Here is a 26,384-nt window from a genome sequence, read left to right as displayed (position 1 = left end):
GAGTTGTTGGCTTTCTTATTCATGTTTAATCCGAAATTAAGTTAGAAAAGAAGTAATTCATGTTCTTTCTATGTACAAATAACAAAATACAGGATTTGAGGTATTTAATAATGATTTAATCTTCCTCGCCATTTTTTTTCTCTTAAATGCACTGTTTACACCAATGCTTTCATGCGGTGCTAAGGATTCATATCCACCCTGGTGAGACGGTATCCTCTACCCCCGAAATTACCTTTCTAACGCTATTCCTATTATAAACACCACCGGGCTGAAGAACCGCACGTGCGCAAATGCTTCCAACGTCCACCAAAATGCATTTCCCATGAACGATCCTAATGCATTTAAGAGGGGGTTGTTGACCGTTTAGTCGCGGCAGCGAAGGAGAGGTACCTTCAATAAAACAACTCGATCCTCTCGTAACTAGTATTAGTCCGCCCCGCTAATTGGCATTTACGTAGCTCAACATAATCTGGTGGTGGACAGCAAAACAGCATTTCGACTTAAACCAAATTCTCTCCCGACACACAACGTCGTTATTTTAAAGTTGTAAGCTTGCGAGCTGGGGACAACCTCCTCTGCCCTCTCCCATCCCACCCCCCTTACTGTGGCAGACTGAGCAGCGTCTGCTGTCCGGCCGGCAGATAGCTGACGCCACGCGACCGGCTCATCTGGTAAGCGATATCCTCGGCCGCCTCAATACGTCGCAGCTCGATCAAACCATCGCCGGACTCTTTGAGCGAACGGGCCAACATCTGGGCGGCCTGTGCGTCACCCTCGGCCGTAATGATGGCCGCCTGCTTCATCTGCTCCGCCTTCTCCACCATGAAGCGGGCCTTCTCGGCTTCCTGCTGCGCGACCTGCTTCATTTCGACGGCCTGCGTAAACTCCTTGCCGAACGTGAGATGCGTAATGGAGATGTCGTCCAGTATCACGCCGAACTGGGCGGCACGCTCCGTCAGATCGTCCGACACCTTCTGCGACACCATCTCACGCTGCGTGATCAGCTCGCCCGCATCGAACTGGGCCACGACCGCCTTCAGCACTTCAGTCGTGATGGAGGGGAGCACCCGCTCGTCGTAATCCTGCCCGAGGATGGTGTAGATCTTTGGCAGCTGGTCCGGCACCGGGCGGAACAGAATACGGAGCGTGATGTTGACGTTCTGCAGATCCTTACTACCGGTAATGACCGGTACGTTGCGCGGCTGCGACCGAATATCGAAAATGATCGGCCGCTGCACCCACGGCACGAAGAAGTGTGTGCCCTCGCCGGTCACCTGCTGCTTGACGCCGCTGAATCGATCGAAAATGACCGCCCGATGGCCACCGTCAACTGTAAGCAGAAGAATACAGAGGTTAGAGGGTGAGATGGTGGTGCCGGCTACAAAACAAGCGGCCTCCCGTGTCGCTTACCGTTATATAACGCCGAGTTTACAACACCGCCGATGACGGCCACTCCTAGACCGAGCTGACCGATACGATTCAGGAACTGCGTTGCCATTGCTGGGTTGGTTTTGGCGATATCTGCAAACGAGAGGAACGATGGAGATGCAAATTAGACTCTTGAACACATTAAAAACAACAATTGCATCATATTTAGCAAATGAGGTTAGATGTCCCTGCTCGGAAGCAGCACCCGGGAACGCTTTGTTTGGATGTTTTTCTGTCTTTACAGCTTTAACCCTGCATCCTTATGGGAACAACTACCTCTAGGACGTTCAGAATATCGAAAAGAAGGATAAAATCAACGTACTTTGCACACTTTACCGGTAGATAAACTTTGCGTAATGCACAACGTGAAACACTGTGTCGCAGTTCTAGAATGGTAATCAATCTGTCAATCTCGACCGTGCTGCCAGCTGACGTTTGCACCAGCGAGCGAAGAGAGCAGTGTTGCCAGAACTACCTATCTTAAAATTCGAAATTTATCTTTCTTATTTTCTAAAATTATTTTACACTTTACTTTTCCTTCAAATTGGAATGGTTTTTATTGTACATATACATAAACTTTGCATTAGTTTAGCGCGTGCAGTTTGCACTGTTTGCAACCGTGGTACGAGTTTGGTGATGATTTAGTTAAAACTGAGCTATAGCTGAAACGAACGTAAACAAAATCTTCACAATACATACGGTAGCTTTTCGAAGGGTGGAAAAGAAGCCGCGGGGAATCAAGTATCACAAACATAAAACCAACAATTGAAATAAAATCATTACCCTACCTAATAATACGTCCCCCAACTCAATCCGGAACACGAACCTAATCTCGCACCGATCGACGTCGAAAGGTGAATCATCGGAACACCATTCAGCCCAGATACTGATTACGATATCGAGAAATAAATACTTAAGATAAGGACCAGAAATATAGCAACGACCACAACGACCAGTATGAACTTCTCGCGCATTGCGCGCATTATCATCGAGTTGAGGATTCGGGACGAGCGGCTCAAATCAGCATCCGTCTCGCGTAGCTGTGAATGCGCAAAAAAAGGAATTCATTAGAAACAAGTTCACACTAACCAATGCGCCGCCATTCACTTACCCTTCCCCGTGACCGTTGAATGGTTTCACGCTGCTGGCTAAGGTCCGCAAGCACCTGCGTACCGATCTGCTCCGTCTCGACCGAAATGCGGTACGCATCGTTCAGATAGTTGCTGGTGCGCTCCATCCGCTCCGTATTGTCCAGCAGCCGCCGTTTCTGGTCCTCCTGTATGCCGATCTCGTCGAAATCATCCACCGACGAGTCGTACCCGGCCTTCGACCGGGCCACCTTCGCGTTGTTGAACTCTTGCTGCAACCGTTTCCATTCCGCCTGGTAGCAGTTCAGCCGGGAGGTGTAAGCGGCCCGCGAGTTCTGCGGAATGTCGCGTATCTCTAGCCCGATCTGTTCCAGCAGCTCTTGCGATTCTTCCAGCTGCCGATCGACGTCCGAGATCAGTTTGTTGCGTTCCGCTAACGGGCCCCGGGAGGGAAAAGAAAGAAGATAAATACGTACGCACACGCACACAGCTTACATCAGCTCGGTCACCATCGAACCATATTTTAGCTGATAAGCGGACTTGTCCAATGCCTACCTCCACTGGCGTGTGCGATTCGGCCAATCTGGGCGGTAATTTCGGCCGTCTGCACGGCGTACTGTTGCTCGTAGTCCTGTATCAGTTCCATCGGGGAGGATGAATCGTTCACAACAGCAGGACTCCTTCCATATTCCCTTTTTCTTCTCGAAGCACTACAACTTTTTTGTTGTTGCTGCTTTTCCAATGTTTTCGTGTCGAATCGAGTGACGTTTGGCGCAGGGCTGCTTCGAAAGACAGCTTTTTTGACAAGCCCAATTCAAACTAGCCGTTGGAAGGATGATGCACTCCACATTAAGAACTTATGTAGAAAATTATGTAAAAAATGTTTTGTTCAGTGTACAAAATGCTCACCATGGTCACGTGTAAAATGTAAAACTGTTTTAAAAGGTTAAATAAAAGTTTATTATGACAATTTAATCTTAAGATTATGTGTAAGTAAATAATTTCAATCCGTTACATCATCCAACGAATCCAACAATCCTTCCGTCTCCACCTCGTCATCCTCCTCGAACCCGGACACCTCCCCCTCATCTCCCTCATCGTCATCCTCCTCGACCGATTCCATCGCGCTGCACGCATCCGGGTTCTCTTCCCGCAGCCGCCTGATGTTGTTCAGCACAATCTCCATCATTATGTTGCGACACTGATCGTCGAACCGGTACGGCAGCCACCCATTGCGCTCATCGCACACCGTACCACTCTTGGGCGACGGTACCTTCTTCAGCATTTCCTGTATCTTTTTCAGATGAATGTCACAGTACTGGTAGAATATGACGCGATACGGCGGGATGGTGTCCTCGTCGAACGTACAGTTGATAAAGTTCTGTTCGTCCTCTTTCGCCGCCGCCGTCGGTTCTGCCGTTCGATAGTTGATCTTGGTCAGCGATAGGCGCTTAATTTTGATACACTCGTGCAACGAACCGATCGAGCGGACGCGAAAGTCCAGCAGCTGGTACACCCGAGCCTCAAAGTGCTTGCGTGGATCGTACCCGTACCGGACCCAGGTTCCCCGCCACGGCCCATTTACATAGTAGAAGGCGACCGACGGTAAAATCAGCCCCAGTGTTTGACTGTTTATCACGAGCCTGTTGATGTTGACCAGCGCATTTTTGGTCCAGATGGGGCGTGCCTTGAACGCGGCCCGTACCTTTTCCACATCATCGGGGGAAATGATTTTCGACGTCAGCATGTGCTGCGCCTGTGCGTTGGCCGTCTCCGGCACGGGCTCGGTCAGCGTAAACGGATGATAGATGCCGTACTTCTGCCGCCGACGCCGGTACGTGCTCTCAATCGGGGAAATTTTCTGCGTTTTCGGTTCACGCAGCACAAAGCTGTTGATTGAATCGGTGCGACTGAAGCAGACGGGCGGCAGGAAAAACGGAATGGTTGTTGGCTTTTCCAGTGGGCTCTTGGTATTGACACCCTTCGGCACGATATCGCTGTACACGCATTCTACCTTCCCGCTCGTGGGCATGCGAAAGGCGGGCAGTTGTTGAAAATCGCACAGCGAATCGAAATTGAAGATGCGCCGTACGCAGCCGGCAATCTGCACCGAGCTGACCGCCCGATAGTCCGGTTGAGATTTGCGGCGCTGCACGACCACTTTCAGCAGCAGCCCAGTCGCTGGGCGGCCATCGCCAAAGGCTGGCTTGGAATAAATACACTCCGGACGAAAGCGCAGCTCTAAGCGTCTTTTTTCCTGCCCAAAAGTCTGCAAAATAGAAGAACGAGGTAAGGAGAAGACCAACGAATGAAAGACGTCCCATTTACTTACATTACTTATTTCTCGGATCCCTCCTAGCGTTTCTATCATCCGGTCGGGGTTCTTCACAATCCCCGGATACACGACACACACCAAATTGCGATGAAATTGATGCTGGTAAGCATTTTTCGCACTGTATTCCATGTTTTCGTGCTTCTGCCGGAGCACCACAAAGCGGCGCGTTTGTTTACGTTTGTTCTGCACCGCCCTAAATGACAGCCCCAAGCAGCTTGACAGCTGCTGCAAATGTCATGCAAAACAGCAGAAAAGAAAGAGAAAAAACAGCATTTGCGCAAATGCAGAAATGCGCATATACAAAACAAAACATAGAAATTTGCACATTATTTATACAGTGTTTGAAATTTGTGGACCATCTTTGGAATATTTTTGCATTTTTGAAAAGTGAAATGAAATAAAACTTGATTAACAACACAGTGTACGTACGTAAACAAGCCATCCGTTGCGGACAATCATCTGGATTTGCTTGCGCTAGTGGTGTGATTCTCAAGTGGTTTGCCAGTGACTCACGAGTGAAGAATTTTCTAGCCCTTGAATCCAATTAAACTAAAACGATCAATACATTGTGGACAGCATTTTGCCTCCAGCAAGCACGTACGTTTGAAGAATCATGTGGGAAAAACGGTACGAAAACAGGCGACTAAAGGCAGTCGCGTTTAGCGTATTGCTGGCCGTGTCCACCATGCTGCCAGGCACGGACGCCCTCAAGACAAAAAGTCGCAGTAAAAGCTCCTCATCCTCATCCTCTTCCGGGCGCGTCTCGAAACCCAGCTCGACGAGTTACAGCAATCCGGGCAGCTTGAGCTACAGCAACTACCAATCGAAACCGGCCCCGAAACCGGCCCCGAAACCGTCTGCTCCAATCGATACCTCGAACCAGCGCAACATTGGCTGGAACGTGAACAATCAGGCTAAACCGGCTGGTTCCGTGGCTCAACCGGCCGTCAACAAACCGCCTCCCTACCCGGTACAGTCAAACGCCGCCAAACCTCCATATCCGGTACAGTCGAACGCTGGGAAGCCACCATATCCGGTGCAGCAGCACAGCAACACTCACCAGACCCATGCCGCACCGGGAGGTCCTCCGCCGCCCTACTCGCACGGACCGCCGCCACCGTACTCGGCCGCAAACAATCCCAACATGAACTCCCGCTTTAACGAGCCCCCGCCGATGTACAGTCCGGGCAATCAAGGCTTCCGACCCGGACAGCCCGGTTTTGGACAGCCGGGATCGTACGGACAGCCCGGGTTCGGCCAACCGGGCAGCTTTGGACAGCCAATGGGAGGATACGGAGGTGCTGGTGGGTATCATCCACAGGGCGCTGGATTCGGCGCACCGCATGGCACGTTCCAGGGTGGCGGCTATGCCCCACCGGTCAACTACGCCCCGCAACCATCATTCCCCATTGCAGCGATTCCAGTAGGTGCGTACAAACCGCAGAGCTCGGGTCTGGGAGTGGGCGGTATTGCTGCCGGCATTGGCACGGGACTGTTGGCGGGAGCGGCTGGGTCCGCACTGTACAACGCCCTCCGTCCGGAGGATCGTGGACGCTATCGGGAAGGGCCGGGTGGAGGTGGTGTGACCATCATTAACAATGTCCCAGCAGCGGCCGGTGCTGCACCGGTGGAAGGTGCTGCCCCGGCAATGGCAGCCGCACCCGTTCAAACGTCCCCCGGTGTTGCTGCTGCAGCTCCCGTACCGAATTCACCCCCAGCAAGTGGTGCAGCCGATGGATCATCCAACGTCCCGCTAGCTCCAATGCCCGGTTCCAGCGATAATGCGAACGCAAACGCTCCAAACGTTCCCGTACAAACGGACCCCATGGAAACGACCACAGTCGATCCGAACGCGAAACAGTACATCCCACCGCCCGGTCAGTACTATCCGGCCACCGGGCAGTACGTACCGCCGGGTGAGTATGATCCAGCGACGGGCATTTTCACACCGGGCCGTTACATCGCCGAGACTAACATCTTCCAGTCCGGTTTGTATGATCCACTGTCGCAGATATTTACGCCGGGGCGGTACGATGCAACCGGACAGTTCATTGCCGATCCGGACAATCCACCACTGTCACTGGCACCGAACAGTGGTGCTGCACCTCCAGCGCAACCGGAAACGGTTACACCGGCCGTTGCTTCGCAGTTTAAAACTACAAGCGGTGCGAACATGCCGCCAATCTTCAATCTGTTGGTGGCGCTTGGTGCTGTCATCTTGTCTTTTATTGCACGCTTTTAAAAAAGAAGTGAGCCTTGTTTTTGTTATTTATGTTTGTAACTAATTTCTAGTCCTTTAACTGTCGATTCGAAATCGGCTATATTTTTGGAAAGTATTTTCTAGCGAAAGCACCAGTATTTTATTTTTTCTAAAGCAATTTCAAACAAAAATAATTCTCAAGCACCTCAAAAACGCATACCTGAAGCGAGTTTTAAAAAGAAAGCACTGCATGCCACGTGGTTCTAAATCACAGCCATTTAAAGAAGGTTAACACAACTTCAATAATGCATCTTACACGGCGCATTAAAGCCAATTGATATAATTCCTTGCCATATGTGATTTTGTTACTTTATCAGCTTTTATTATCTGAAGCGCTTTGAAGCAGGGATTTTAAGTCTTTTGTTAACAGTATAATAAACAATGGAGTAGGGAAATATTACTAGAAGCAAACCAACTAGAACCAACGTAAGGATAGGGCAGCTCCCATTTTCATGATGCGCATTAACCAACTACCAAACCTCTGACCAGATTTAGAGTTTTATACTGTTTTTCCGGATCAGTTTCCAATCTTAACACCATTATTCAACACTTGAGAGATGTTTTTCAACAGCACAGCTGTCAAAACATATGACCTCTGTTGAAAAACGTCGCACGAGCGTTGAATCATTGCTATTTACTTTGGAAACTGACTCTTTAAATAGTTGAATGTCCCAGTTGTAATTTTCTTGATTCAATGCTACCCATTTAATAACTATTCATTGAACTGTTTCATGCTCTCTAGCATCGTCTTTCTCTACAGAGACGTTAATAACGTTGCCATAACATTACTTTTACAACCTAACATCCACCTGTCTCTTGTATAAATCTGGAGAAAATTCTCTTTCGTGGACCGGAAAAGCCATGACATATATTTACCCTACCAAAAAACCCTCCCAAGATGAATCTCTTTACACTAAACTTTATACCTGAGCGATATAAGTATATATTTTGTCTCTCTCACTAGCAATGTCGTGTCTTAATGTGCATGTAGCATTTAAAAGCGTACCAATAAAGGGAAGAGGGGCGACCTTACGTAGTGTCAGCAATCTTTACACCATGGTAGATCGTAAGCGAAACCGATAACAATACTTTATTAGAGAGATGTAATGCCGCGATCTTGTACTTTTGTCAACCTCCGTGTCGCCAAAGTGTCGTAGATTTGTAAAACCAAATTGTATTTTCCTTTTGCAGCCCAGCCCAAATGCTGGTAAGCAGTTTGTAGAATTCTACCTTTAATGTATGGTGTTGAACAAAACAAAAAAAAAAAACAAGGGAAATATTTGAGATGTAACCTTTTTGCTGAGTACATTAACCATAACATTAATCATGTAAGACGAAATAATAGCTATTATGAAGTTGGGTTTTATAAAACGGATTTAATGCAATGCTTCCATAATTAACATAACACACTCGCCCATCACATCCGCACTCGCGCTAGCAAGTCACAGTACAGTTGAGCATATTGATGTAAGGATTTTTGCACGTATGTTTAAAAAGAAAAATTACAGAAACAGGAGCAAGTTGCATATTTGAGTATTTTGAAGTGACATAGCAAAAGAGTTTTATTTACTAAGCAGCACCTTTTGATTCACCGCGAATGCGAAAATAAAATAATACCCAAAAAAAGATTAGTTGCTTGAATTTGTTTTGTGTGTTTGAAAGAAACAAGAAACTTGTCGAAGAAAGTGTGCTCAAACTGGATTCGAAACTGATCCCGAATCCATAACGGAGCTGGAACCGAACCTTGCTGGTTCTGAAACTGTTGTTGTTGTTATTTGTGTTATTGTAAAGGTTTTGGACCACGTGGGTATATTTCCTTAAGAATTCTTCTTCTTCTTCTTTGGCTCAACAATCGATGTCGGTCAAGGCCTGCCTGTACCCACTTGTGGAATTGGCTTTCAGTGACTAATTGATTCCCCCCCATAGCAGGATAGTCAGTTCTACGTATGGCGGCGCGGTCTATTTGGGGATTGAACCCATGACGGGCATGTTGTTAAGTCGTACGAGTACGAGTCCTTAGGAATTAGGCACTCTGAATCAATACATTTCCTGGAACTATTCCTTAATCCATATCGATCCTGAAATTAATCCTGAACCCATAGCGATCCTGGACCAGATCCTGAACCCATATAAGTCCTGGAATAGATCATGATTCCAAACCGATCCTAGGCATGATCCTGAGCCTATACAAGTCCTGAAACTGATCACAATCCTATATCGATATTCAGCCACTTTCCCAAACTCGATCACAGAGGAACGATAGTTGCAGTTGCCTAGATAGAACGATTGCTTCATTTTATTTCATGAGTATCCTGCTCAGTTACGCGAACAATATTGAAAAAAATGTTTAAAAAAACATCCAAGGAAACCACAATTTTATGTCATTTTAACAATCGCTACGATCGCTCCCGAATCGAGTTTGGGAAGGTGGCTGATTGGAACTGATCCCACAGATTCAGGATAGTATTCCTGGAGCTCCTGAATCTATGCCGGTCCTGGAAATGATCCTGATACCATTGCGCTGCTGAAAATTAATCCGAACGCATATCGGTATTGGAACAAATCCTGAACCCATCCCGCTCCTAAAAATCGATCCTGAACCCATGCCAGTACTAAAACTGACCACAATCTTATATTCATTCCAAACCTGTTCCCTTCCCGGAACTAATCCTTAACCCATATTGGAATCCGGGAACAGATTCTGAATCAAAACCGATCCTAGAAATGATCCTGAACTCATACCAGTCCTGAAACTGATCCCAATCCTGTGTTAATCATGGAAGTGATCCCACAGTTATACTATTCCTCGAATAGCTCTTGAATGTATGTTGGTCTTGGAACTGGTCCTGAACCCAACCCTCTTCTTGAACTCATTCCGAACGCATATCGGTCTTCGAACAGATCCTGAGCCCATCCCGCTCCTAGAAACTGATCCTGATCCCAGTCCTGAAGCCTGTCCTGAAACTGATTACAATCCTACATCGATCATGAAACTGATCCCACAGTCATAACATTCCTGGAATAGCTCCTGAATCTATGCCGGTCCTGGAACTGATCCTGAAACCATATCGGTCTTGGAACAGATCCTGAACCCATCCCGCTCCTAGAAACTGATATTGAACTCATACTAGTTCAGAAATTGATCCCGAAGCCATATCCGAACGGTCCTGGAACAGACTTCCCTGAACCCATAATGGTTATGGAACAGACCCTGAACTTTAACATGTCTTGTAACTGATACCGAATCTGTACAGGCCCTTGAACTGATCTCAAGCCTGTACCGGTCCCCTGTACTGATCCTGAATCTATTCCAATCCGGCACCGATATTGGGCCTAGAACTGGAACTAAACTTTTCATAATTGGTCCTGATCATGTGATGGTGGTGCTGAAACCGTTCCTTTTTTCAGATCCAAAAGTTTTACATGAATCTGTCTGGCCGTTGGAATAATTAACCGGTACAATGTCTACTCCTATCCAGCTGCTGCATCCGTTATGATACTGAACATTTCGGTATCTTGTTTTAAATTCAGCACTTTTTTATTGTACACCTTCTAGTATGCTTGTAGGGAAGCGATGATGACAGTTTAATAGAAAAATAATCAAAACACATGTTTTGCGAACAAAAAATTATTGATTTTCAGCATTTTTGATCAATTGCTGATTGGAAGTATCAAAAAGTGAATTAAAAAAATACTCAAAAACAAACTCTCATATTATCTCAAATCCAGTTCTCCAATTACCAAGAACCGGGTCTATTTCAGGAATTAGTCAAACACTACTACTACACTTCTACTACGCCTCCCAAACCACCAGCCCTGTTACCGACCATAACTTAATCCACCGCTCAGTACCTAGTTGACACACATCAATAATACAACCGACGACCGACAGACGGATAACGGAGAATGTCGTCTTTACCTCTTCCCTTTTTTTGTCTGTCCTAACACGGAAACCCCAAGAACACGGAAAAGGAAGGATGGAAAGCGTGCGTGGAAAGATTTTCTTTTTCTTTTCCCTTTCCTTCAATTTTCAGACGCTTTCGAATGCAAGAAGTTTGGTGCGTTGAATTATGCACCACGGGAAGAATCGCACATGGTGAGGCCCTTGAAAAGTCCTCCCGCCCGGATGGGGTCGGGGTGCTATGGACTGCTAATGAATAATGGACACGTTAATGTCTTTCCATATGGGCGAAACGATCGTTTATTAGAGCTACTTGCTTTACGGACATGATAGAGGCGGATGAATTGGTTTAAAATGATTCGAGAAAAAGGAACAAAATATGAAAGCTAATGTAGCATAATTAAACAAATATTTAGCCATACGAATTTCAAAGTGAAGTTTAAAAATACCGTTAAACACACCAACTGCGCACAACACTTTCCCTCTCACGAAACGCTGGCGAGGTCAATGCTACGCGTCCGCTTACGCAGCGTCCTTCGGCCGAAACGGACAATTTAAAATTGTCCTCTGGACGACTCACTCCATCTCCTCCCCTCTCCTTCCCCTTTCCAGATTGTCCCGTTACAAAAGGGCCGCCTCCTTTCCGCCGTAAATCATAGTGTTTAACCACTAGCAACAGCGCGTGCAGCACATGGCACGAAATCATAAAACCTGGTGCCCTAAAATTGTCTGTTTAAACGATGATACCCGCTGTAATTAGGTCGGAGAAAACTCACACCCCCCATGAAAATCTCGACACGGCAAAGTGGACCTGTCACGAAGTGGCCAAGGGCTGGTGTTTTGGGCTGAGGTCTGAGAAAGCTAGACGCCGGTACCCACAGGACCGCGAGGTGTTGTGTGAACCATGGGACAGAACACATCATTTTTCTCACCGGGTTTTCCCCTTTCTCTTTCCCTCTCTCTATTTCTCGCTCTCTTTCTCCCTATCAGTTTCATGGCGAAGCGAAAAAGGGTGTTGAAAATTGTCATTAGAATCAATCGATCCATCCAAGTAACATGGAACGATATCTGTTAGTAACGGAGCAAATAGCGAAAGGGCGACGGAAGGAGGAACCGGACAGAGAGGGTGAAGATGGAACCATCCGAACCATCTGGAGCAGTTCCAGGGTATTTCAAATTATTTATTGAATTTTGAAGAGCAAACAGCAAACAGCAGCAGCAGCAAAAAAAATCCCGAAAGAACCTTCAATTTCGTTGTGCCACGTGCTCTCGATGGGCGCTGATGCATTTAGTACATATTTTAGCACGTGCTCTCGATGGGCGCTGATGCATTTAGTACATATTTTAGCATCTCCAAACAGAGACGCTCAGAAACTCAGCAAAAAAAAGGTAAACCACCAAGAAAGTTGAAAGTTTTTACCCTACGCAAACAAACAAGCATAAACAAACAGGGCGTCCCGGAACCGGCTGTACGACTATAAAGGATCGTCGCTTGCCTGGGATAATGCAAAAATTGGGTCCACTGTCCAGCGGGAACGTCCATCCCAGGGGCTCCATCGGCTCGGTGGTAAGTATCGGCAGCTGTCGTGCTCTCGCTCTCCCACACACATAAACGCACACTTTCACTGCCTACTAAGACTCACAGGTCATAGTCACTGTCACTACTGTGTGTCATCGTACACATTCCCCGACGCTGACCACATCACCACATTACCACAGACACACGGGCGAAGGTGAAAGGACATAGCAAGTGAAAGGATATGATACTAGGACACACCGTGCACTTGTGTCTGTAGATGATTCACACACAGGAATACGCCAGAGAGAGAGAGAGAGTGTTCAGTACGTATCACACGCCATCACCGCATGTGTCTCCTCCTCCGAAACACTTCCTCCGGCGAGGATCAATTATTCAACTGCAGGGCTGCGCGTTCCTGCGGCGGTAAAAAAGCAACCGCCATCGCCAACGGCAAAACAGTGAGAGTCGGCATGTCCTACGGTGCGCACCGTCGGTCCGCATTTGCGTCTTGTGTGTGTGTGTGTTATTTTTTGTCCGCGTGACACAACCCGCTTCGTTCCGGGTGTTTAAGTGCGCTTACGTGGGAGTACGTTGTGCAGCCATTTTTTCCTATTGGTGGGTGTGATCTTTCGACGTTTTGGTGGTGATCTTGAAAACCTCCAAAAAACGGCAGCTCTTCAGGAATTTATCTTGAGACAGAAAAGGCTATCCTGCATCGAAATGGCAATCAGTGACGCAGCGCAATGCCATGACGAAGCCTAGCCACCGACCCTCGAATGCCGTGTTCGTGATCCTCGCGTCCTCGCAGTGGCTCCGGCGGCGTTCGCCGCTTCACCGTCGCCTGGGGCGGATTGAATGAAAACGTATCGATTTTTCATCGTGTCATCGTGTGGAAGCTTATTCGGTGACTGAGCGGAACGGTTATTAAGCTAACTGTGTGCTTTGTGCATTTGTGTGCGTGTGTGCGTGTGTGTGGTTGTGTTTGCCGAGCGGATTATGTTAGTATTCCCTCCATTGAGCGCGTCCATTAGCCGCCCTGAATTCGCTCGGTTAATGCGTGAAAAATAGTTCTTCTAATGGCCGGGGAAGCGAACCCGCCGGCGATCATGTTTAAAGCCCCGCGTGTGCGTGTGTGTGTGTCTGTGAAAAGGCGCTGATTGTACCGCGACAAGAGAAAACGTACAATTACTCGTGTGTACACTGTTAGATCAGTAGGCGCTGATAGGCGCAACGCGTGGATTGAAAATTTTAAACAGAATTTCAATTCAGCCATTACTAAAGCCACCACTCGGCCAACCTTGTCTCATAACATGTCTCATGCAATGTGAATGAGAGCTGCTTAAAATTTATAAAGGAAAAGCAAAACTAATTTACCAATCCAGGGCGTTGGATTTTCACGCTCGAATTGCTCATTCTTTTCGCAGTCCTCACTCACCGCATCAGGATCTCCCGGCACCGGGCCAAATGTGCTGGAATGTACTGGAATGCCAGCATAATGCCATCAATGTTTGATTGTTTTAGACTTACATTTGATTCGCTCGCTTTGTGTCCGGTGGAATCGTGGATTTATGACGGGTCGTGCCGGGATCACGCTGTGAACGATGAGTAACGCGTAGTGGGCTCGTGGTACGGGTAGTACGTACGGTACCTGTCTCGCGTGCTCAACGCGGTTCTGGTTGGAATGACTTCTCGAAGCCATAACATGGTGAATGTTTGATGCCGTTTACTTTTCACCCTTTTCCTTCCCCATCTCCTCTTTATCTGATGCTTCATACGATTGCAGGGTTTCCCGAAGAATCTGCAATTCGTCCCAAAACCAAAAAAAAATGTATAAAAGGTTGAGATAATCCATAGAATCGGTTCTAAAATCTTCAAAAAAAAAAAACAAAAATCTACAAAACCTTGGAAATGAGTAAAAACTTAGTGGAAGATCCCTTACCTCAATGTCTGTTTGTGACTAAGAAAGGAAGACAAATACATGATAAATCATAGTATTGGAGGAAAATGTAATAGATTTTCAAAATGAGGCTTCTTATCCAAAGGTTCCTTAGGAGTTGTGAACCCTACTCGACTGCTAAACGTATGTTTCTTCCTTGGCGTAGCTGATCTACACGCAGTCATTGAGAAAGCAAGTGTATTATTCCTGGATTTCTGGACAGCTTACTTATTATGGCCTGCCAACTCACTTATTACGACTCGGAATCGTTAAGGCAATGTGGATACAACTCAGAGACGTCGGTCCAAATAAGAGAATTGATCCGCTGCGGATCTTGTAGAAACCTCGTGCCTTTATCGAATAAACCACCAGGGCGTCCCTCATCTACCATCGCTAGTAAGCTAATAATGAATCATCTGATCCTTGCCGTATCTGCTGCATCTGCCAGCATGTAAACTTTGGTGCGTGTTTTGGTCGCGTATTTCCCGGGGAAACTATCGTGAAAAACAACACGACCCCGTTCATCCCACCCTACTACCTCTAACTCCCCCCCCCCCTCTAATGTGTTGCACCCGTACCCATACCCGTGCCCAATCAGACTTGATGGTTTGTTTTGACAGAATAATGTCACTTTCATCGAGTTATAATTGTGTTTACTCCTGCGGGGTTGGACAAACGGATGGAGCAAAATGAAAAGAAGGAAACGGGAAAAGGTAGGCGCCCACAAGTGGCTCGACCCTACCCGGGCCCACCCACCGGAGGGTGTCGTCCGCTTCGTATATGTACACGGAGCGCCGCGTGCACAGAGCTTCGCGATAGACAAACAGCAATTAAGTGGTGTTTCGTGGTTGGACCGCGATGACGTACGGTTGGTTGGTTGGTTGGTGGGATGGGTTCCAAACACACACACATACTATCATTGTGAGAGTTTTATCTTTTTTTATTTTTTATCTTTGTGACTAGCTGGCTGCCAGTATCAGTTACAGAACATAAGAACATCAAAACATCCAATAGAAAAGTACAATAATAATAAAAAGCGAAAACAAGTGAACATGAATGTACAGTACGTGAAAGGGAGGAAACTACCACCGACAACTAGTAGTGGTGCCCGGGTGCGATAATCGCTTGATCACTTCCATTGATGCAATTTCTTCGTGATCGTGCGTTTGGGGTGGGTGCGTTTGGTATGTGCGTGTGTATCGCGGTACATCATCGTCATCGGCTGCATCTAAATTGATTTCATAAAAAACACCTTTCGCACATAACAATTAACTCGAATGGATAATGGGTATTTGTCTAGATACAGGTAAGCTATACGAAAGGCGCTGAATCGTTCGTGCGTATGATCCTATGTGGCTTGGTTCTTTCCAGGGAAAGATATTTAATTTTATACACATTTATTTGAAAGTTTTCTTCGAAAAATATCAACAAAAACACTGTTCTTAATTTCCCCTTTTTCTTCTGTGGTAGAAAAAAACAACAGTGCGTCCGACATAGAGGACCCAGACTGGAAAGGCGGTGGGCCAAGCTCGCGCTCCGCTGTGGTACGCACGCCGAAAAGTGCCATCACCGGGATGCAGAACACCGGCAAGGTGAAGTTCGATCCACCGAAGGTGCCCGTCATATTCGTGCTAGGTAATGGATGAGCACACCACACGTGGAGCTGATACGTCAAAAAGCGGCCATATTAATTGGGCCTTTTTTCCTCTTTCTCTCTGTCTTGCTGTGGGTGTAAACTAGGTGGCCCCGGTAGTGGTAAAGTAACGCACTGCGATACTCTGATGCAGGAGCGCCGCGGTGTTACGCACATCAACATGATGGACCTGCTGCAACAGTACGCCATCGGGAATGGTAAGTGGACACATTTCTTCTGACTCTTCGTTTTTTTTATCCGTTGTTGGTCTAGGCCTGGAGGTATACACGTGGGCTTGGACTATCATTTTATGATTAAAATACCTTTAATAGGATAGTCAGTAATACATATTATAGATTCGGGCCTTGAACTCTTGTCTGGTATGTCGTTAAGTCGTGCTAGCTGACGACTGTACCACCTGGGACCTGCCCAAGTGAACGACATCTATGTCCAATAAAACCAAACACATCGACTGATCTGCTGCTAAAGTTAATGTTTCTACTTCAGTTGAAATCCTGGAAAATCCTTAAATGTGCAAAAAAAGGATCGAGGACATTGTTGGGATGTCCAACGTTGCCAACGAGGGACACTAATAACTTTCGCAGAAACGAAACAAAATCAATACCCTTCCAGTAATTGTTTCTCCAATTTGCCTATGATACTCCACCATCTGGTCGCAATGCCATCGCAATGGCCAATGCCCCCGGCCCTGACAGGCAAACTGTCTCTCTTGCACAAACAAGTAGGCCTCCAACTCCAAGTGCACGTCCTCAAGGGAAGGATAATTGCGGCATGAACTTTTCATGGACATACATTCCACCTTACCGTAGCGACTATTGGCCATCGAAGAAGCCTAACCATTTCCTTGTCTGAGCGTCCCTTCCTATCTGTCCTGTACCGAACCAGGACCGAGGACCGAAACCGGACTCGATCGATTTCCAATAGCCCTTGATTTGCTTTCGTCAGTTCGGGTGGTGGATTGTGCGGTTGCTGGGGCAGCCCGGGAGTTGATAAATTAATCAAATATTGATTAAGGTCAAATAGCGCACCTAACACAATCATTTAACCGGATACGCCACATTACCATACTGCTTTTGTTCGGTTGCGTTGGACATCAAATCCCCTCTCTTCGCCCAGCGAAGGCACTTCCCAAGGTCTTGGAGTGGAGCTTCTTGCTGACGGAAGGTTGACGGTTGTAACACGGTAGCTTTTCCTTTATCCACAGATATGCAAGACTTCTCCCAGCTTTCCTCGCGCACGGTCACCGAGGTGCTGATGCTGGAAATGAAAATGTCACCCGCCGCCAAAACCTACCTGGTGTCCGGATATCCCCGATCGATGCGGGACGTCGTCGAGTACTCCGAGAAGGTACGATAGCTGGGAATTAAGCTTAAGATCATATTCTAATATCAGTAAGTTACCAAACAACGGTCTGTTCAGTACAGTGGAGTTACGACCACTTGCTCCAAAAATCAATCGATACGTTAGAATGCAAATTTCCTCGAACAATACCAATGCTTGATCCGCTTGATACAAGCTGCTGACAGTTTGTTTGTCAAAGTCATTAAACCACTCCGCACTCCTCCCTGGTAAATGATGTGCGTTCGTCCCGTTCGAATCCAGACCCTTACATTGGTTGACTATGAATAGATATTCAATTGATTCTGGCCTTACTGGTTTGGTCGTTTGTCTAACCTTGGATGGAGGGAGCACATACACATCAAAAGGGCCCAGCGATCATGTGGTTTTCCCTTTCTCTCTCGTTATCCAGATCCAGGTAATTAACGGTGTGATACTCATATCCTGGCGCCAGGCCGTCCTACAGAAGCAGATCGATTACGGTGCCAAGCTGGGCCACGTGGTGCTGTCGCTGGCCAAGATGGAGCTGGAGAACTTCTTCAGGAACGTGATGCCGGTGGCGGACTACTTCGATCAGAGCGATATGTTGATCGCGGTGAGCAGGATCTTTCTTTCTTCAGATAGCTGCTAAAGTGTTCATCCAAATTGTTTCTATTTATTATTCTTTAAAATTCTTCTTCCACTAGATAAACGGTGAACGATCGCCGTCGGAGGTGTACAAAGACTTCCGCACCGCCGTACTCGACATACTCGGTGCGCAAGAAAATCAGGAAGCACTGTTGAACGGAGTCGCAGGTATGGGCAGGGGCGTAGATGACATACCCGGCAGTATAGTTAGTGTAGACACGGCACCTAGTCAACCTAAGGTCATTGCAGCTCCACCCGCACATCAAGTAGAGTTAAACCATGCCCGCGCGTCACCGCCGCCGGTCCGCCCGAACCCGCCGGCCGGCCCGATGATGGCGCGCCCGACGTCGCACGGGCTGCTGCACCGGCAGCAGTCCCGCACGAGCCTGCACCAGACGGCGCTGACGGGCATCATGACGGGCGAGACGGCTACGGCCGTGACGCCGGAGCGCTTTCGACCACGGGCAGCCGTACCACCGCCCGTCATCTGGGTGATTGGTGGGCCGGGAAGCAATAAGGCGATGCTGTGTCTGAAAGCGGTCGGCAGCAATCCGGGCTGGGGTCATTTCAGGTGAGTGGTGTGGAGCTCTTGTCTTGCGTAAGAATTCTTTCTTGCTAATAATGAGCGTTCTTGGGTTGGGCCAGTGTGGGACGAACGTTACGCGCGGTGGCCGAATCGGGACCACGTGTTGGATCGGATAACTACGCAGTGAAGGAAGCAATAACGGCGGGTGAGATGGTGCCGAAGAAGTCGCTCGATGCCCTGATCCACAGCCAGCTGATGCAGTTGGCGGACCGGCGGGGTGTCATCATCGATGGGTACCCGAGGGATATGGAGCAGGTCGCTGATTTCGAACGGAAGGTAAGGGACTTTCGCAGCAGGATCTTGTTGGAAGTTGTGTACGAAGTTCGCTCTAATTATCGTTCTCCTTACAGTACAATCAAAAACCTCCGATCGTGCTGCTGGACTGCTCGAAGCTGCAGCTTGGCCGGGGCCGGTTGGACGATACCGTGTCCTCCTTCCGCCGACGGTTGGAACTGTTCCGGGAGCTGACGCTGCCGATGCTCAAAGAGATGGATACCGCGGGTCGGCTCACCATCGTAAGTAGCAAGAGTGTCAGAATGTTGTTTTTTTGGTTCTCTATTTTTTCTGTGTTCCACTCCACGCCAACGCCCCCATCTGCACTGCCAAGTCAAGGAACGCCCTCGGGAAACTCCACCACCCACGGCATACCATCAATTTCAGCAAATAAATTATTAATCATTCGGAACTTGTGTGTCCTTCCGCCGGAGTTGTTTTTGGTTGTATTATTCACCCTTCGTACACACACATACACACATGCGCCTTCGCACGCCACTCAAATTAGCCCCTCTCCAGACCCTCACAACTCAACCGCCCGTCGGTGGCTCCCTCTCTTCTCCCCTTTCTCGTTCAAGGTTGACGGTGACACGGACAGTCCCACGGTACAGCGCGAGTTCGAGCGGATAGTGCGCGTCAATGTGGAGCGGGTGTTGAACTCCGAGCGGCCTGACTCCACCGGGGACATACCGCCGGTACAGATCGGCACGTTCAAGACGGTGCTGCAGCGATCGCAGCGCACCGACAGCATGGACGCGATCGTACAGGATCTCGACGCGGACATGCCCGGTGCGGTGCCGACGATCAGCCACCACGTCAGCCTGGCCAACGGGCATCTGCCGGGCAGTGGGAAGGTGGGGGTCCAGCCGGCCAAAAATGGGTACGTCCCCAATGGACGGCCCAATTTCCGCAACATGCTCGAGGAAGCGGACAGTTATCCGATAGATTCGCACATCTAGAAGGGGTGAAGGTAGAAGTAGTAGCAGCAGCAGCAGTAGTGGTAGTATTGGAGTATGCAATAAGTACAAACGACATTCGAGCAGTTGGTAGGAGGTATGTTAGTGAGGATGCGCTTCAAAAGCGCTTTCCCACGGAACGGTTCTTAACGTAACGGAGCCCAAAACAGCTTTAACAAAACAAAAATGAACAAACAGGTGAATGAAACAGGTGTTCGGGGGGAAGAGGAAAGGGTTCGTTGCTTATGCATTGGCATTGGTGTGCCAAACGGAAGGAGTATTGGAAGGGACAGTAAGGAAATAGGGGGGAGGGGATGTCAAATGTTAGAAAGATGTTGAAGAGAGATGTGTTATCCTTTGTAGTTGTTCATTCGTGCAAACAGGAAAACAGATTTGTTAGACGGTAGAGGTTTTACAGATATATTTCGTTTTTCTGGTAGTATGCTAGTGCAGAGAGGACACTAAAAAGATGTTATTATTTTTTACTCAATAAAAGAAGTAATCAGTGCATTTTAAATGATTGAAAAGAGGCAAAGAGGTTTGATTTACAGCATTTAAATTGTCATGTAACGTAATAAAACGATAATAAAATCTAAACTCTTCTAGCATTTTCGTTAGAAATTATTATAATAAATACGGGGTTTATATGTGTTTTTAAATTGTGAATGAAGAAAGAAACTCTACACACACACAGACACACTCATCCATTGGAGAGTTGAGTAACTCCACCACTCCAAGGACGCCCTCTATTAGGCCGTGAAATTATGAATGATTTAAATATATCAATACCGCCGAGAGGATGATAGAAAGAACCAATAACCCTTTTCTGCTATTGCGCATTCTCCAAAACAAAGCAAAGTAAATGAAAACCCCGCCATCCGTCTCATTCGCTCTCACACTTTAAACTTTTGTCTCTGTATGTCCTGTGTCTCTTTTAGTGTCCACAGACTGTGGAGACTTTACTCACGTGATGGATTAAGCATTACCTCTCTTTCACGCTCTCTCTGTTTTCCTTTCTGTGTCTCTTTTGTTTCCTTCTTTACGCTCTCATCTCAAATGGCAATATAGTCGATGGCAATGCATGTAACGGTAATGGTCGGATGGATGAGCACGGAGAAAATGGTAGTTTTCTGAGAAAAAAACAGCATTTCCTGCTCATCTCAGTTTAAATGCAGTGCTGATGTAAACAAACCTCGTTGGTTGGGTTGGGTGGAGCGGAAATATCAGCGTTTCACGGTGCAAGTAGGTTGATTTTATAGCTCACCGAAAAAGAGCAGTAGGCTGTTTTGTGCAAGGAGTGTAGTTAGTGTAAAGAATTTGCTCAAAATTGACCCGTAGAAGTGTTCCGCTGTGCTGTGATTTATTGAAGGTAAGTTGTTCACTGCAAGATCCCTGTGTTGTGCAATGTTTTAATGTTACAATGCGAAAAAGAAATCGAGTTTAATAGGGGAAGTGATTTGCTAGAAGATGGTGCTTTTATCAAAAACTTTGAGGTTTGATCGATATTTTTGTCCTAAACGGAATTCAACTTCCTTCTATCGGTTGTCCAACGGAGGTTTTATAGTATTCGAAGGAAAATTCGACACGCCTCGGGGGGAGAGGGAGAGAGAGAGAGAGAGAGAGAGAGAGAGAGAGAGGAAATTTTGTCCTTGAAAATTGTGTGTCACTCCGCACAATAAAAAAAAACCGTGCCAGTAGTGATTTCCCTCTTGGCATGTAAACATTCTCGAGAAAGGGGACATTCTACTCCGCCAAAATTGGCACCGATTTGGAATTTCAAAAAGGTGGAAAAATTAAAGATGTGTTAAAAACAAAATCAATAGCGAAAATAAATCATTATTTGTGGTACAATGTTGTATAACTAATTATGCAATAATTTCCCATATTATATCGCCCTTGAAGCATAATCAATTTTCTTCTCATTTACAGTATCGCATTTCAGACGCGCGACTCGCTCTCCGATACGGATCGTTCACCGCTTGATCATAACTGACGGCAATTACTACTACTTAGCGCGCAACCTCACCACTACAGCGACTTCCGCACGCATTAGCGCTCGCGTGCATACGCAAATTGCCAACCAACGCGCAACGTTTACGAGAAGCGGAACGAACGCTCGAGAGCGAGAGAACGATATTCGACTGGCCGCAGCGTTGAATTAAAAATAAAGCAAACCCCACATCACCGACACCGCCACCGCGTGCGCTGATCAAGCCTCGTTACACGCTGCCCTTACCTTCCCCAATGTTGTTTGCTCGCTAAAACAAGCGCAAACGCACGCACACCAGCGCGAAACGCAAACAAATTGCGCGCCTCGAGTCGTATTAGAGATAGAGATAGTGAGCGAGAAGGTTTTTCGCAAATTCAGTTCCGAAACCCGGTCGAGCTAGAGAAGAAGCTCAGTGCACGCCGTGCTTGCGTTTAGTATTACTTGTGGATTTCGTGCAGCAAGCAAGCCTCGCAAAGTTCGTCATAATGGTGAGTGAATGGCGAATGGAACTCAAAGTGTGTGACCCAATGTTTCGGTTGTTCGTTTGGTGTGTTGGGTTGGATTTTTTGGGCCCCCGTTGCATCCCGTTACTTTTTTTTTCTCCTTATTATGTGTGCATTAAAGGCGGGAGTTTGTTCTTGATTTGTTTGTGCATTAAACGCTCCGACCGATCATTAGCAGCGCTCACGTGCGCTTATCGTGTGAAATGAGACTTGACCTAACGTCTTGTGAGTGTTGATTGGAGTGGCCCCATGAGCCAACAAGTCTACCACCAGCACGGTTACGTAACGAACACTGCTGAATGGCATTCCGAACGAGTGATTTTTCCTCACGCAGTGAACCCTGAACGATGATAGCCCCAAGGGCAGTAGGCCCATGAACCTAAAAGAATTTAACCGCGGTGTCATTAACGTAGCCCGTTATAGCAGAAGGGAACTCCCTTGCTAAGCTAACAAGCTAACCATGGCCAGTCGGATGAGGTTTGTTTTTGAGGTTGAATCTAACCAAAAAGCGCACAATCTCTCGGACACGACCGTGTGTTCTTGTGTCTGGTGTGTCTAAAAATACGCCCGCCGAACCGTGTTCAAGGCATGAAATGTTGACCTCCCATAGTACCATCACGACAAACGCAGGCCAACCCCTACGGTTGGCAGTGAAAAGTGAAATTTTAATGTTAGCTTATTCATTATCTTAGATCTTGCGGAGGCGAAGGAAGAGCTACCGTTGAATCCTTTTTTGTGTTTTTTTTTGTTTGTTGCCCTGATACCTTATGTAAATATAGGATGGCAGGCAGATGGTGAAACCTTTATCGGCACAATCGGTACTATTTTCGTAAAAGTTGGCTGTTGAAAAATGCAGCAGCGCCCGTCCTTAATAGCGTGTGAAATTGAGCGTCGGTCAAGCGCTAGCGGGCAATTGATTAAGCTACAATGTGTCGTGTTGGAAATGTGTTGAAAATAGACTAAATTTATTTTGAGTGTTGTTATTGTTGTTGAGTAGATCACTCCCTCGATCGATAGGATGGGTGACGCTAAAGGCGGGAGATATCATTAGTTTAGCAATTAGGTAATGCGTGACCTCCAATTGTTGATCCCTTCTTCATCTCCATCATGTCATGCTGGTTTAATTGATCCTCCCGTTCATTGTACTGTTCCGTTCATGCGCATTGTGCTGCGCGGTGTAGTTATTCATGTGCCATCAGATGGCGCTGGAGCAAGAATCCAAGGCAAAGGAGAAGGCTAGTACGTCCACGCCACCATCCGGAGGCAGCTCACCGGCGGTACAGGTACCGAACGCTGGTGGCGTCTCGACTGGCCACGTAAGTTACACCTCAAGGCCGTTTGTATCTGCTCTTGCCACTTCCCTCCCAGTGCTTTTGCTTTCTTCTCTTATGCCCCAAAACCATAACCTAATGGTCGGCCTCGGGCAGGTGCGCTTGAAAGCAACACTCGTGTACCGCTCAGTCAGCATCAGTCCTCTACGTAATGGCTTGTTTTTCTTTTTTCGATCTATAAACTAATCCACTCCAAATGGTTACTATTTAAATTTGTTTCTAAATTTTGTTGCATTTTTGTGTGTTTTTCTTTTTCTTTAATTTTCACAACCTGTTTAGATGCGTGACGCCAACGTACCGATCATCTGGGTCCTGGGCGGCCCGGGCTGTGGCAAGGGTACGCAGTGTGCGAAGATCGTCGCCAAGTACAACTTCTCGCACTTCAGCACCGGCGATCTGCTGCGCGATGAGGTCGCGTCCGGCTCGGACAAGGGCAAGGAGCTGCAGGACATGATGCGGCAGGGCATTCTGGTGCCGAACGAGACGGTGCTGAAGCTGCTGGAGGCTGCCATGGTGAAGGCGCTGAACGGTACCGTCGGCTATCTCATCGATGGGTGAGTAGTCGAAGTAGGACAAGGACTTTAAAAGGACAGCGAAACCTGACACTGCTCCTTTTTACTATTAATTCTCAGCTATCCACGTGAACCTGCCCAGGGACCGGAGTTTGAGAAGTTTATCGCGCCGGTCGACATCATCCTGTACTTTGAGTGCTCGAATGTAAGTAGAAACCTGATACGCTCTCTTTTCACCTGAAAACCTCTTGCTCGCGTTTGTTTAGTCTTTGTGCACGAGAAAAGCGGTCGTGATGATCCAGAAGATGGCCCCATCGTGCACGTGCTGCACGTAGTTGTCCATGTACGGGTCGAGAATGTACTTCATCTTGTAGTGCAGGCCCTGCTGCTGCTTCTCCACGATCGAGCAGAAGCACACGATCCGGTAGCGGGGCAGCGCGAGATTGCGCAGCCGATCCTTTACCGCCTTCGCGATCGATTGGCTCATCTCGAGGTTTTTCTCCGGATTGTACACCCACTTGAGCAGATCGCCGTCCTCGTTGCGCACGACAAACTGCTGCTTGACGACGCGCGCAATCATCGCCTTGATCTTGCGTATGTTGTAGTTCGGCACAAAGATCTCGTCGTCGAGCTCTTCGCGGTTGATCAGACTGTTGAGATCCTTTGACGCGTCTTTGTACTTGTTCTTTCGGTTCGCTAGGGCAGCCGTTAGCGTGTCCGTGAAGCGTATCGGTGCTTGTTTCTCTCCTTTTTGTCCACTATTATGAAATGGAGAAAAATAGGGCTTTAAAAGGGTTTTTATTTTGAGGCACTTTAGGAAACTTACGGCTTGGAGCCCATTTTCATGCCTCCCCAAGTCGTCATCTTTCACGAGATAGGATACTGGGCGAGGTGAATAGTATCGAATTTCTACTGCAACTGACACTCTACGGCGCTGTGCATTTGCTGCAAAGCTGCACATGCACTTTTTTGCCACAAAAAATGCCCAAGGTCTTATGGAATCGATTGCGATGGGTAAACACTAAAAATGGCAATTAACATCATGTCAGGACGATGTCGATCATGGACAGCAATTTCAGGGCTGTGTGTGTTTGCGAATGTGTTATGTAAGCGGTCTGTCGGGCGTTGGCAATGCTTTCAATTGCAAGACAATGTTTCGAAGTATATAGGTCAGTAGAGGAACATTCAACATTTTTGTTTTTGTACAATATTTTTCACCTGATAGGAAACGCTGGTGGCACGTATCATGAAGCGAGCGGCTGAGTCGTCAACGGTTCGTGCGGACGATAACGAGGAAACACTGAAGACTCGTATCGCCACCTTCCGGGAGAACACGGAAAAGATTCTGGTCCAGTATCCCACCCAGCTGAGGAGGGTAAGTACATCGGCCTTTGTTCGCCTTTCTGTATGCAATCTGCATCACACTGCGCCGTAATTCATACCAAGCGCATGACAAAAGGTGCTCGGAAGGAATTCAATTAATTTAACCATTGTTTCTTCCTTCGAAACAGATCAACGCCGAGCGTGCGCCGGAAGAAATCTTTGCCGATGTGGAGAAGTCGATCGATGAGCTGCTTGCAGCGAAGAAGAAGTAAACGCCCCCGCCTACCCACGGTCCAATTTTTCTGTTGCTTTATCAGCGCATGCAATCCAAGCATCCCCGTTTCTGCACAATCATTCGTCGACCGTACGAGCGACGCTCGGTGGCGATATAGTAGCGTTTATTTATAAAGCACGGTGTGTGAGCTGCACAGATATGAGAGCAGCAGCAGCAGCAGCAGCAGCAGCAAACCCCCCAAGACATGACGTGTAGCAGAATGACGGAGCGGCAAACCGGCAATGAAACCAAAACAAAATACGCTTATCAATTTCAATAATAGCTGTTAAGACAGTAGGACAAAATTTGTGTGGCTGCTCTTCTGGGGGGGTTTTTGGGAGCCGTTGTGGCGTGAAGTGTTCGTGTTGAATTTATTTAGCGTAGCGTACCACTGCTCAATCAATCAGTGTTTTGTCGTGTTTTGACCGTCGTTTTGCATACAGAGCTTTAAAGCCAAAGAAAAGCGTTCTAGAAGGCGTTCTCGATTAGTCGGTTCGCTTTACCGAGAGCCGAAAAGAATGAGTTAATAAATTTATGTCTTATTTAAGCA

The 26,384-nt window shown here is 47.4% G+C and overlaps 7 protein-coding genes across 12 annotated transcripts; 3 read left to right on the top strand and 4 right to left on the bottom strand.

The window, feature by feature from the left end:
• Positions 1-94: 94 nt before the first annotated feature.
• On the bottom strand, positions 95-1,881 carry LOC120900032 (protein l(2)37Cc). Of its 3 annotated transcripts, none has more exons than XM_040306519.1 (3): positions 1,751-1,881; positions 1,411-1,521; positions 95-1,330 (listed from the first exon to the last, which is right to left on the bottom strand). In XM_040306519.1, exons 2-3 carry the CDS (start codon positions 1,496-1,498, stop codon positions 600-602), a joined length of 819 nt encoding a protein of 272 aa, XP_040162453.1. In that variant the 5' UTR covers positions 1,499-1,521; positions 1,751-1,881; the 3' UTR covers positions 95-599. The 3 variants fall into 3 exon arrangements, with proteins under 3 accessions (XP_040162453.1, XP_040162455.1, XP_040162454.1); XM_040306521.1 differs by having other exon boundaries at positions 1,765-1,831; XM_040306520.1 differs by having other exon boundaries at positions 1,705-1,814.
• A 79-nt stretch (positions 1,882-1,960) lies between these two features.
• On the bottom strand, positions 1,961-3,267 carry LOC120900033 (vesicle transport through interaction with t-SNAREs homolog 1A). Its single transcript, XM_040306522.1, has 3 exons — positions 3,072-3,267; positions 2,540-2,949; positions 1,961-2,468 (listed from the first exon to the last, which is right to left on the bottom strand). The coding sequence occupies exons 1-3, from the start codon at positions 3,160-3,162 to the stop codon at positions 2,319-2,321; spliced, it is 651 nt and encodes a 216-aa protein (XP_040162456.1). The 5' UTR covers positions 3,163-3,267; the 3' UTR covers positions 1,961-2,318.
• Positions 3,268-3,452: 185 nt separating this feature from the next.
• Positions 3,453-5,070, bottom strand: LOC120900031 (general transcription factor 3C polypeptide 5). The gene is made up of 2 exons (XM_040306518.1): positions 4,849-5,070; positions 3,453-4,785 (listed from the first exon to the last, which is right to left on the bottom strand). Exons 1-2 carry the CDS (start codon positions 4,978-4,980, stop codon positions 3,520-3,522), a joined length of 1,398 nt encoding a protein of 465 aa, XP_040162452.1. The 5' UTR covers positions 4,981-5,070; the 3' UTR covers positions 3,453-3,519.
• Positions 5,071-5,103: 33 nt separating this feature from the next.
• On the top strand, positions 5,104-8,739 carry LOC120900030 (trithorax group protein osa-like). The gene has a single exon (XM_040306517.1). The coding sequence runs from the start codon at positions 5,465-5,467 to the stop codon at positions 7,091-7,093; it is 1,629 nt and encodes a 542-aa protein (XP_040162451.1). The 5' UTR covers positions 5,104-5,464; the 3' UTR covers positions 7,094-8,739.
• A 4,269-nt stretch (positions 8,740-13,008) lies between these two features.
• On the top strand, positions 13,009-20,493 carry LOC120904271 (adenylate kinase isoenzyme 5). 2 transcript variants are annotated; one of them, XM_040314153.1, is made up of 11 exons: positions 13,009-13,146; positions 15,431-15,773; positions 15,938-16,102; positions 16,208-16,318; positions 17,326-17,468; positions 17,872-18,054; positions 18,146-18,254; positions 18,336-18,657; positions 18,732-18,948; positions 19,023-19,187; positions 19,524-20,493. In XM_040314153.1, exons 2-11 carry the CDS (start codon positions 15,752-15,754, stop codon positions 19,902-19,904), a joined length of 1,818 nt encoding a protein of 605 aa, XP_040170087.1. In that variant the 5' UTR covers positions 13,009-13,146; positions 15,431-15,751; the 3' UTR covers positions 19,905-20,493. The 2 variants fall into 2 exon arrangements, with proteins under 2 accessions (XP_040170087.1, XP_040170086.1); XM_040314152.1 differs by having other exon boundaries at positions 18,146-18,657.
• A 559-nt stretch (positions 20,494-21,052) lies between these two features.
• LOC120900037 (adenylate kinase isoenzyme 1) lies at positions 21,053-26,381 on the top strand. Of its 3 annotated transcripts, none has more exons than XM_040306530.1 (7): positions 21,053-21,270; positions 21,831-22,379; positions 23,576-23,710; positions 24,005-24,279; positions 24,358-24,442; positions 25,463-25,612; positions 25,749-26,381. In XM_040306530.1, exons 2-7 carry the CDS (start codon positions 22,377-22,379, stop codon positions 25,830-25,832), a joined length of 732 nt encoding a protein of 243 aa, XP_040162464.1. In that variant the 5' UTR covers positions 21,053-21,270; positions 21,831-22,376; the 3' UTR covers positions 25,833-26,381. The 3 variants fall into 3 exon arrangements, with proteins under 3 accessions (XP_040162464.1, XP_040162467.1, XP_040162465.1); XM_040306531.1 differs by lacking the exon at positions 21,053-21,270 and adding an exon at positions 21,623-21,685; XM_040306533.1 differs by lacking the exon at positions 23,576-23,710 and having other exon boundaries at positions 21,060-21,270.
• LOC120900038 (dynein light chain Tctex-type protein 2B-like) lies at positions 24,449-25,189 on the bottom strand. Its single transcript, XM_040306534.1, has 2 exons — positions 25,064-25,189; positions 24,449-24,995 (listed from the first exon to the last, which is right to left on the bottom strand). The coding sequence occupies exons 1-2, from the start codon at positions 25,099-25,101 to the stop codon at positions 24,500-24,502; spliced, it is 534 nt and encodes a 177-aa protein (XP_040162468.1). The 5' UTR covers positions 25,102-25,189; the 3' UTR covers positions 24,449-24,499.
• Positions 26,382-26,384: the final 3 nt, after the last annotated feature.

This window comes from Anopheles arabiensis, chromosome 3 (assembly GCF_016920715.1).
Source record: "Anopheles arabiensis isolate DONGOLA chromosome 3, AaraD3, whole genome shotgun sequence".
Classification (NCBI taxonomy): domain Eukaryota; kingdom Metazoa; phylum Arthropoda; class Insecta; order Diptera; family Culicidae; genus Anopheles; species Anopheles arabiensis.
This window is presented reverse-complemented; position numbering and strand designations above follow the sequence as displayed.

Coding starts and splice junctions, on each gene's coding strand:
- LOC120900032 (XM_040306519.1), bottom strand. CDS start 1,498: ATGGCAACGCAGTTCCTGAATCGTATCGGTCAGCTCGGTCTAGGAGTG. Junction 1,331..1,410: donor AAACTCGGCGTTATATAACG/GTAAGCGACACG, acceptor TTCTGCTTACAG/TTGACGGTGGCCATCGGGCG.
- LOC120900031 (XM_040306518.1), bottom strand. CDS start 4,980: ATGGAATACAGTGCGAAAAATGCTTACCAGCATCAATTTCATCGCAAT. Junction 4,786..4,848: donor GGATCCGAGAAATAAGTAAT/GTAAGTAAATGG, acceptor TCTATTTTGCAG/ACTTTTGGGCAGGAAAAAAG.
- LOC120904271 (XM_040314152.1), top strand. CDS start 15,752: ATGGGTATTTGTCTAGATACAG. Junction 16,319..17,325: donor ACAGTACGCCATCGGGAATG/GTAAGTGGACAC, acceptor CTTTATCCACAG/ATATGCAAGACTTCTCCCAG. Junction 19,188..19,523: donor CCGCGGGTCGGCTCACCATC/GTAAGTAGCAAG, acceptor TTCTCGTTCAAG/GTTGACGGTGACACGGACAG.
- LOC120900038 (XM_040306534.1), bottom strand. CDS start 25,101: ATGACGACTTGGGGAGGCATGAAAATGGGCTCCAAGCC. Junction 24,996..25,063: donor ATGAAAATGGGCTCCAAGCC/GTAAGTTTCCTA, acceptor ATTTCATAATAG/TGGACAAAAAGGAGAGAAAC.
- LOC120900037 (XM_040306530.1), top strand. Junction 23,711..24,004: donor GTGGCGTCTCGACTGGCCAC/GTAAGTTACACC, acceptor CAACCTGTTTAG/ATGCGTGACGCCAACGTACC. Junction 25,613..25,748: donor ATCCCACCCAGCTGAGGAGG/GTAAGTACATCG, acceptor CCTTCGAAACAG/ATCAACGCCGAGCGTGCGCC.
- LOC120900033 (XM_040306522.1), bottom strand. CDS start 3,162: ATGGAACTGATACAGGACTACGAGCAACAGTACGCCGTGCAGACGGCC. Junction 2,950..3,071: donor AATCGCACACGCCAGTGGAG/GTAGGCATTGGA, acceptor GGGGCCCGTTAG/CGGAACGCAACAAACTGATC. Junction 2,469..2,539: donor TTCAACGGTCACGGGGAAGG/GTAAGTGAATGG, acceptor GCGCATTCACAG/CTACGCGAGACGGATGCTGA.
- LOC120900030 (XM_040306517.1), top strand. CDS start 5,465: ATGTGGGAAAAACGGTACGAAAACAGGCGACTAAAGGCAGTCGCGTTT.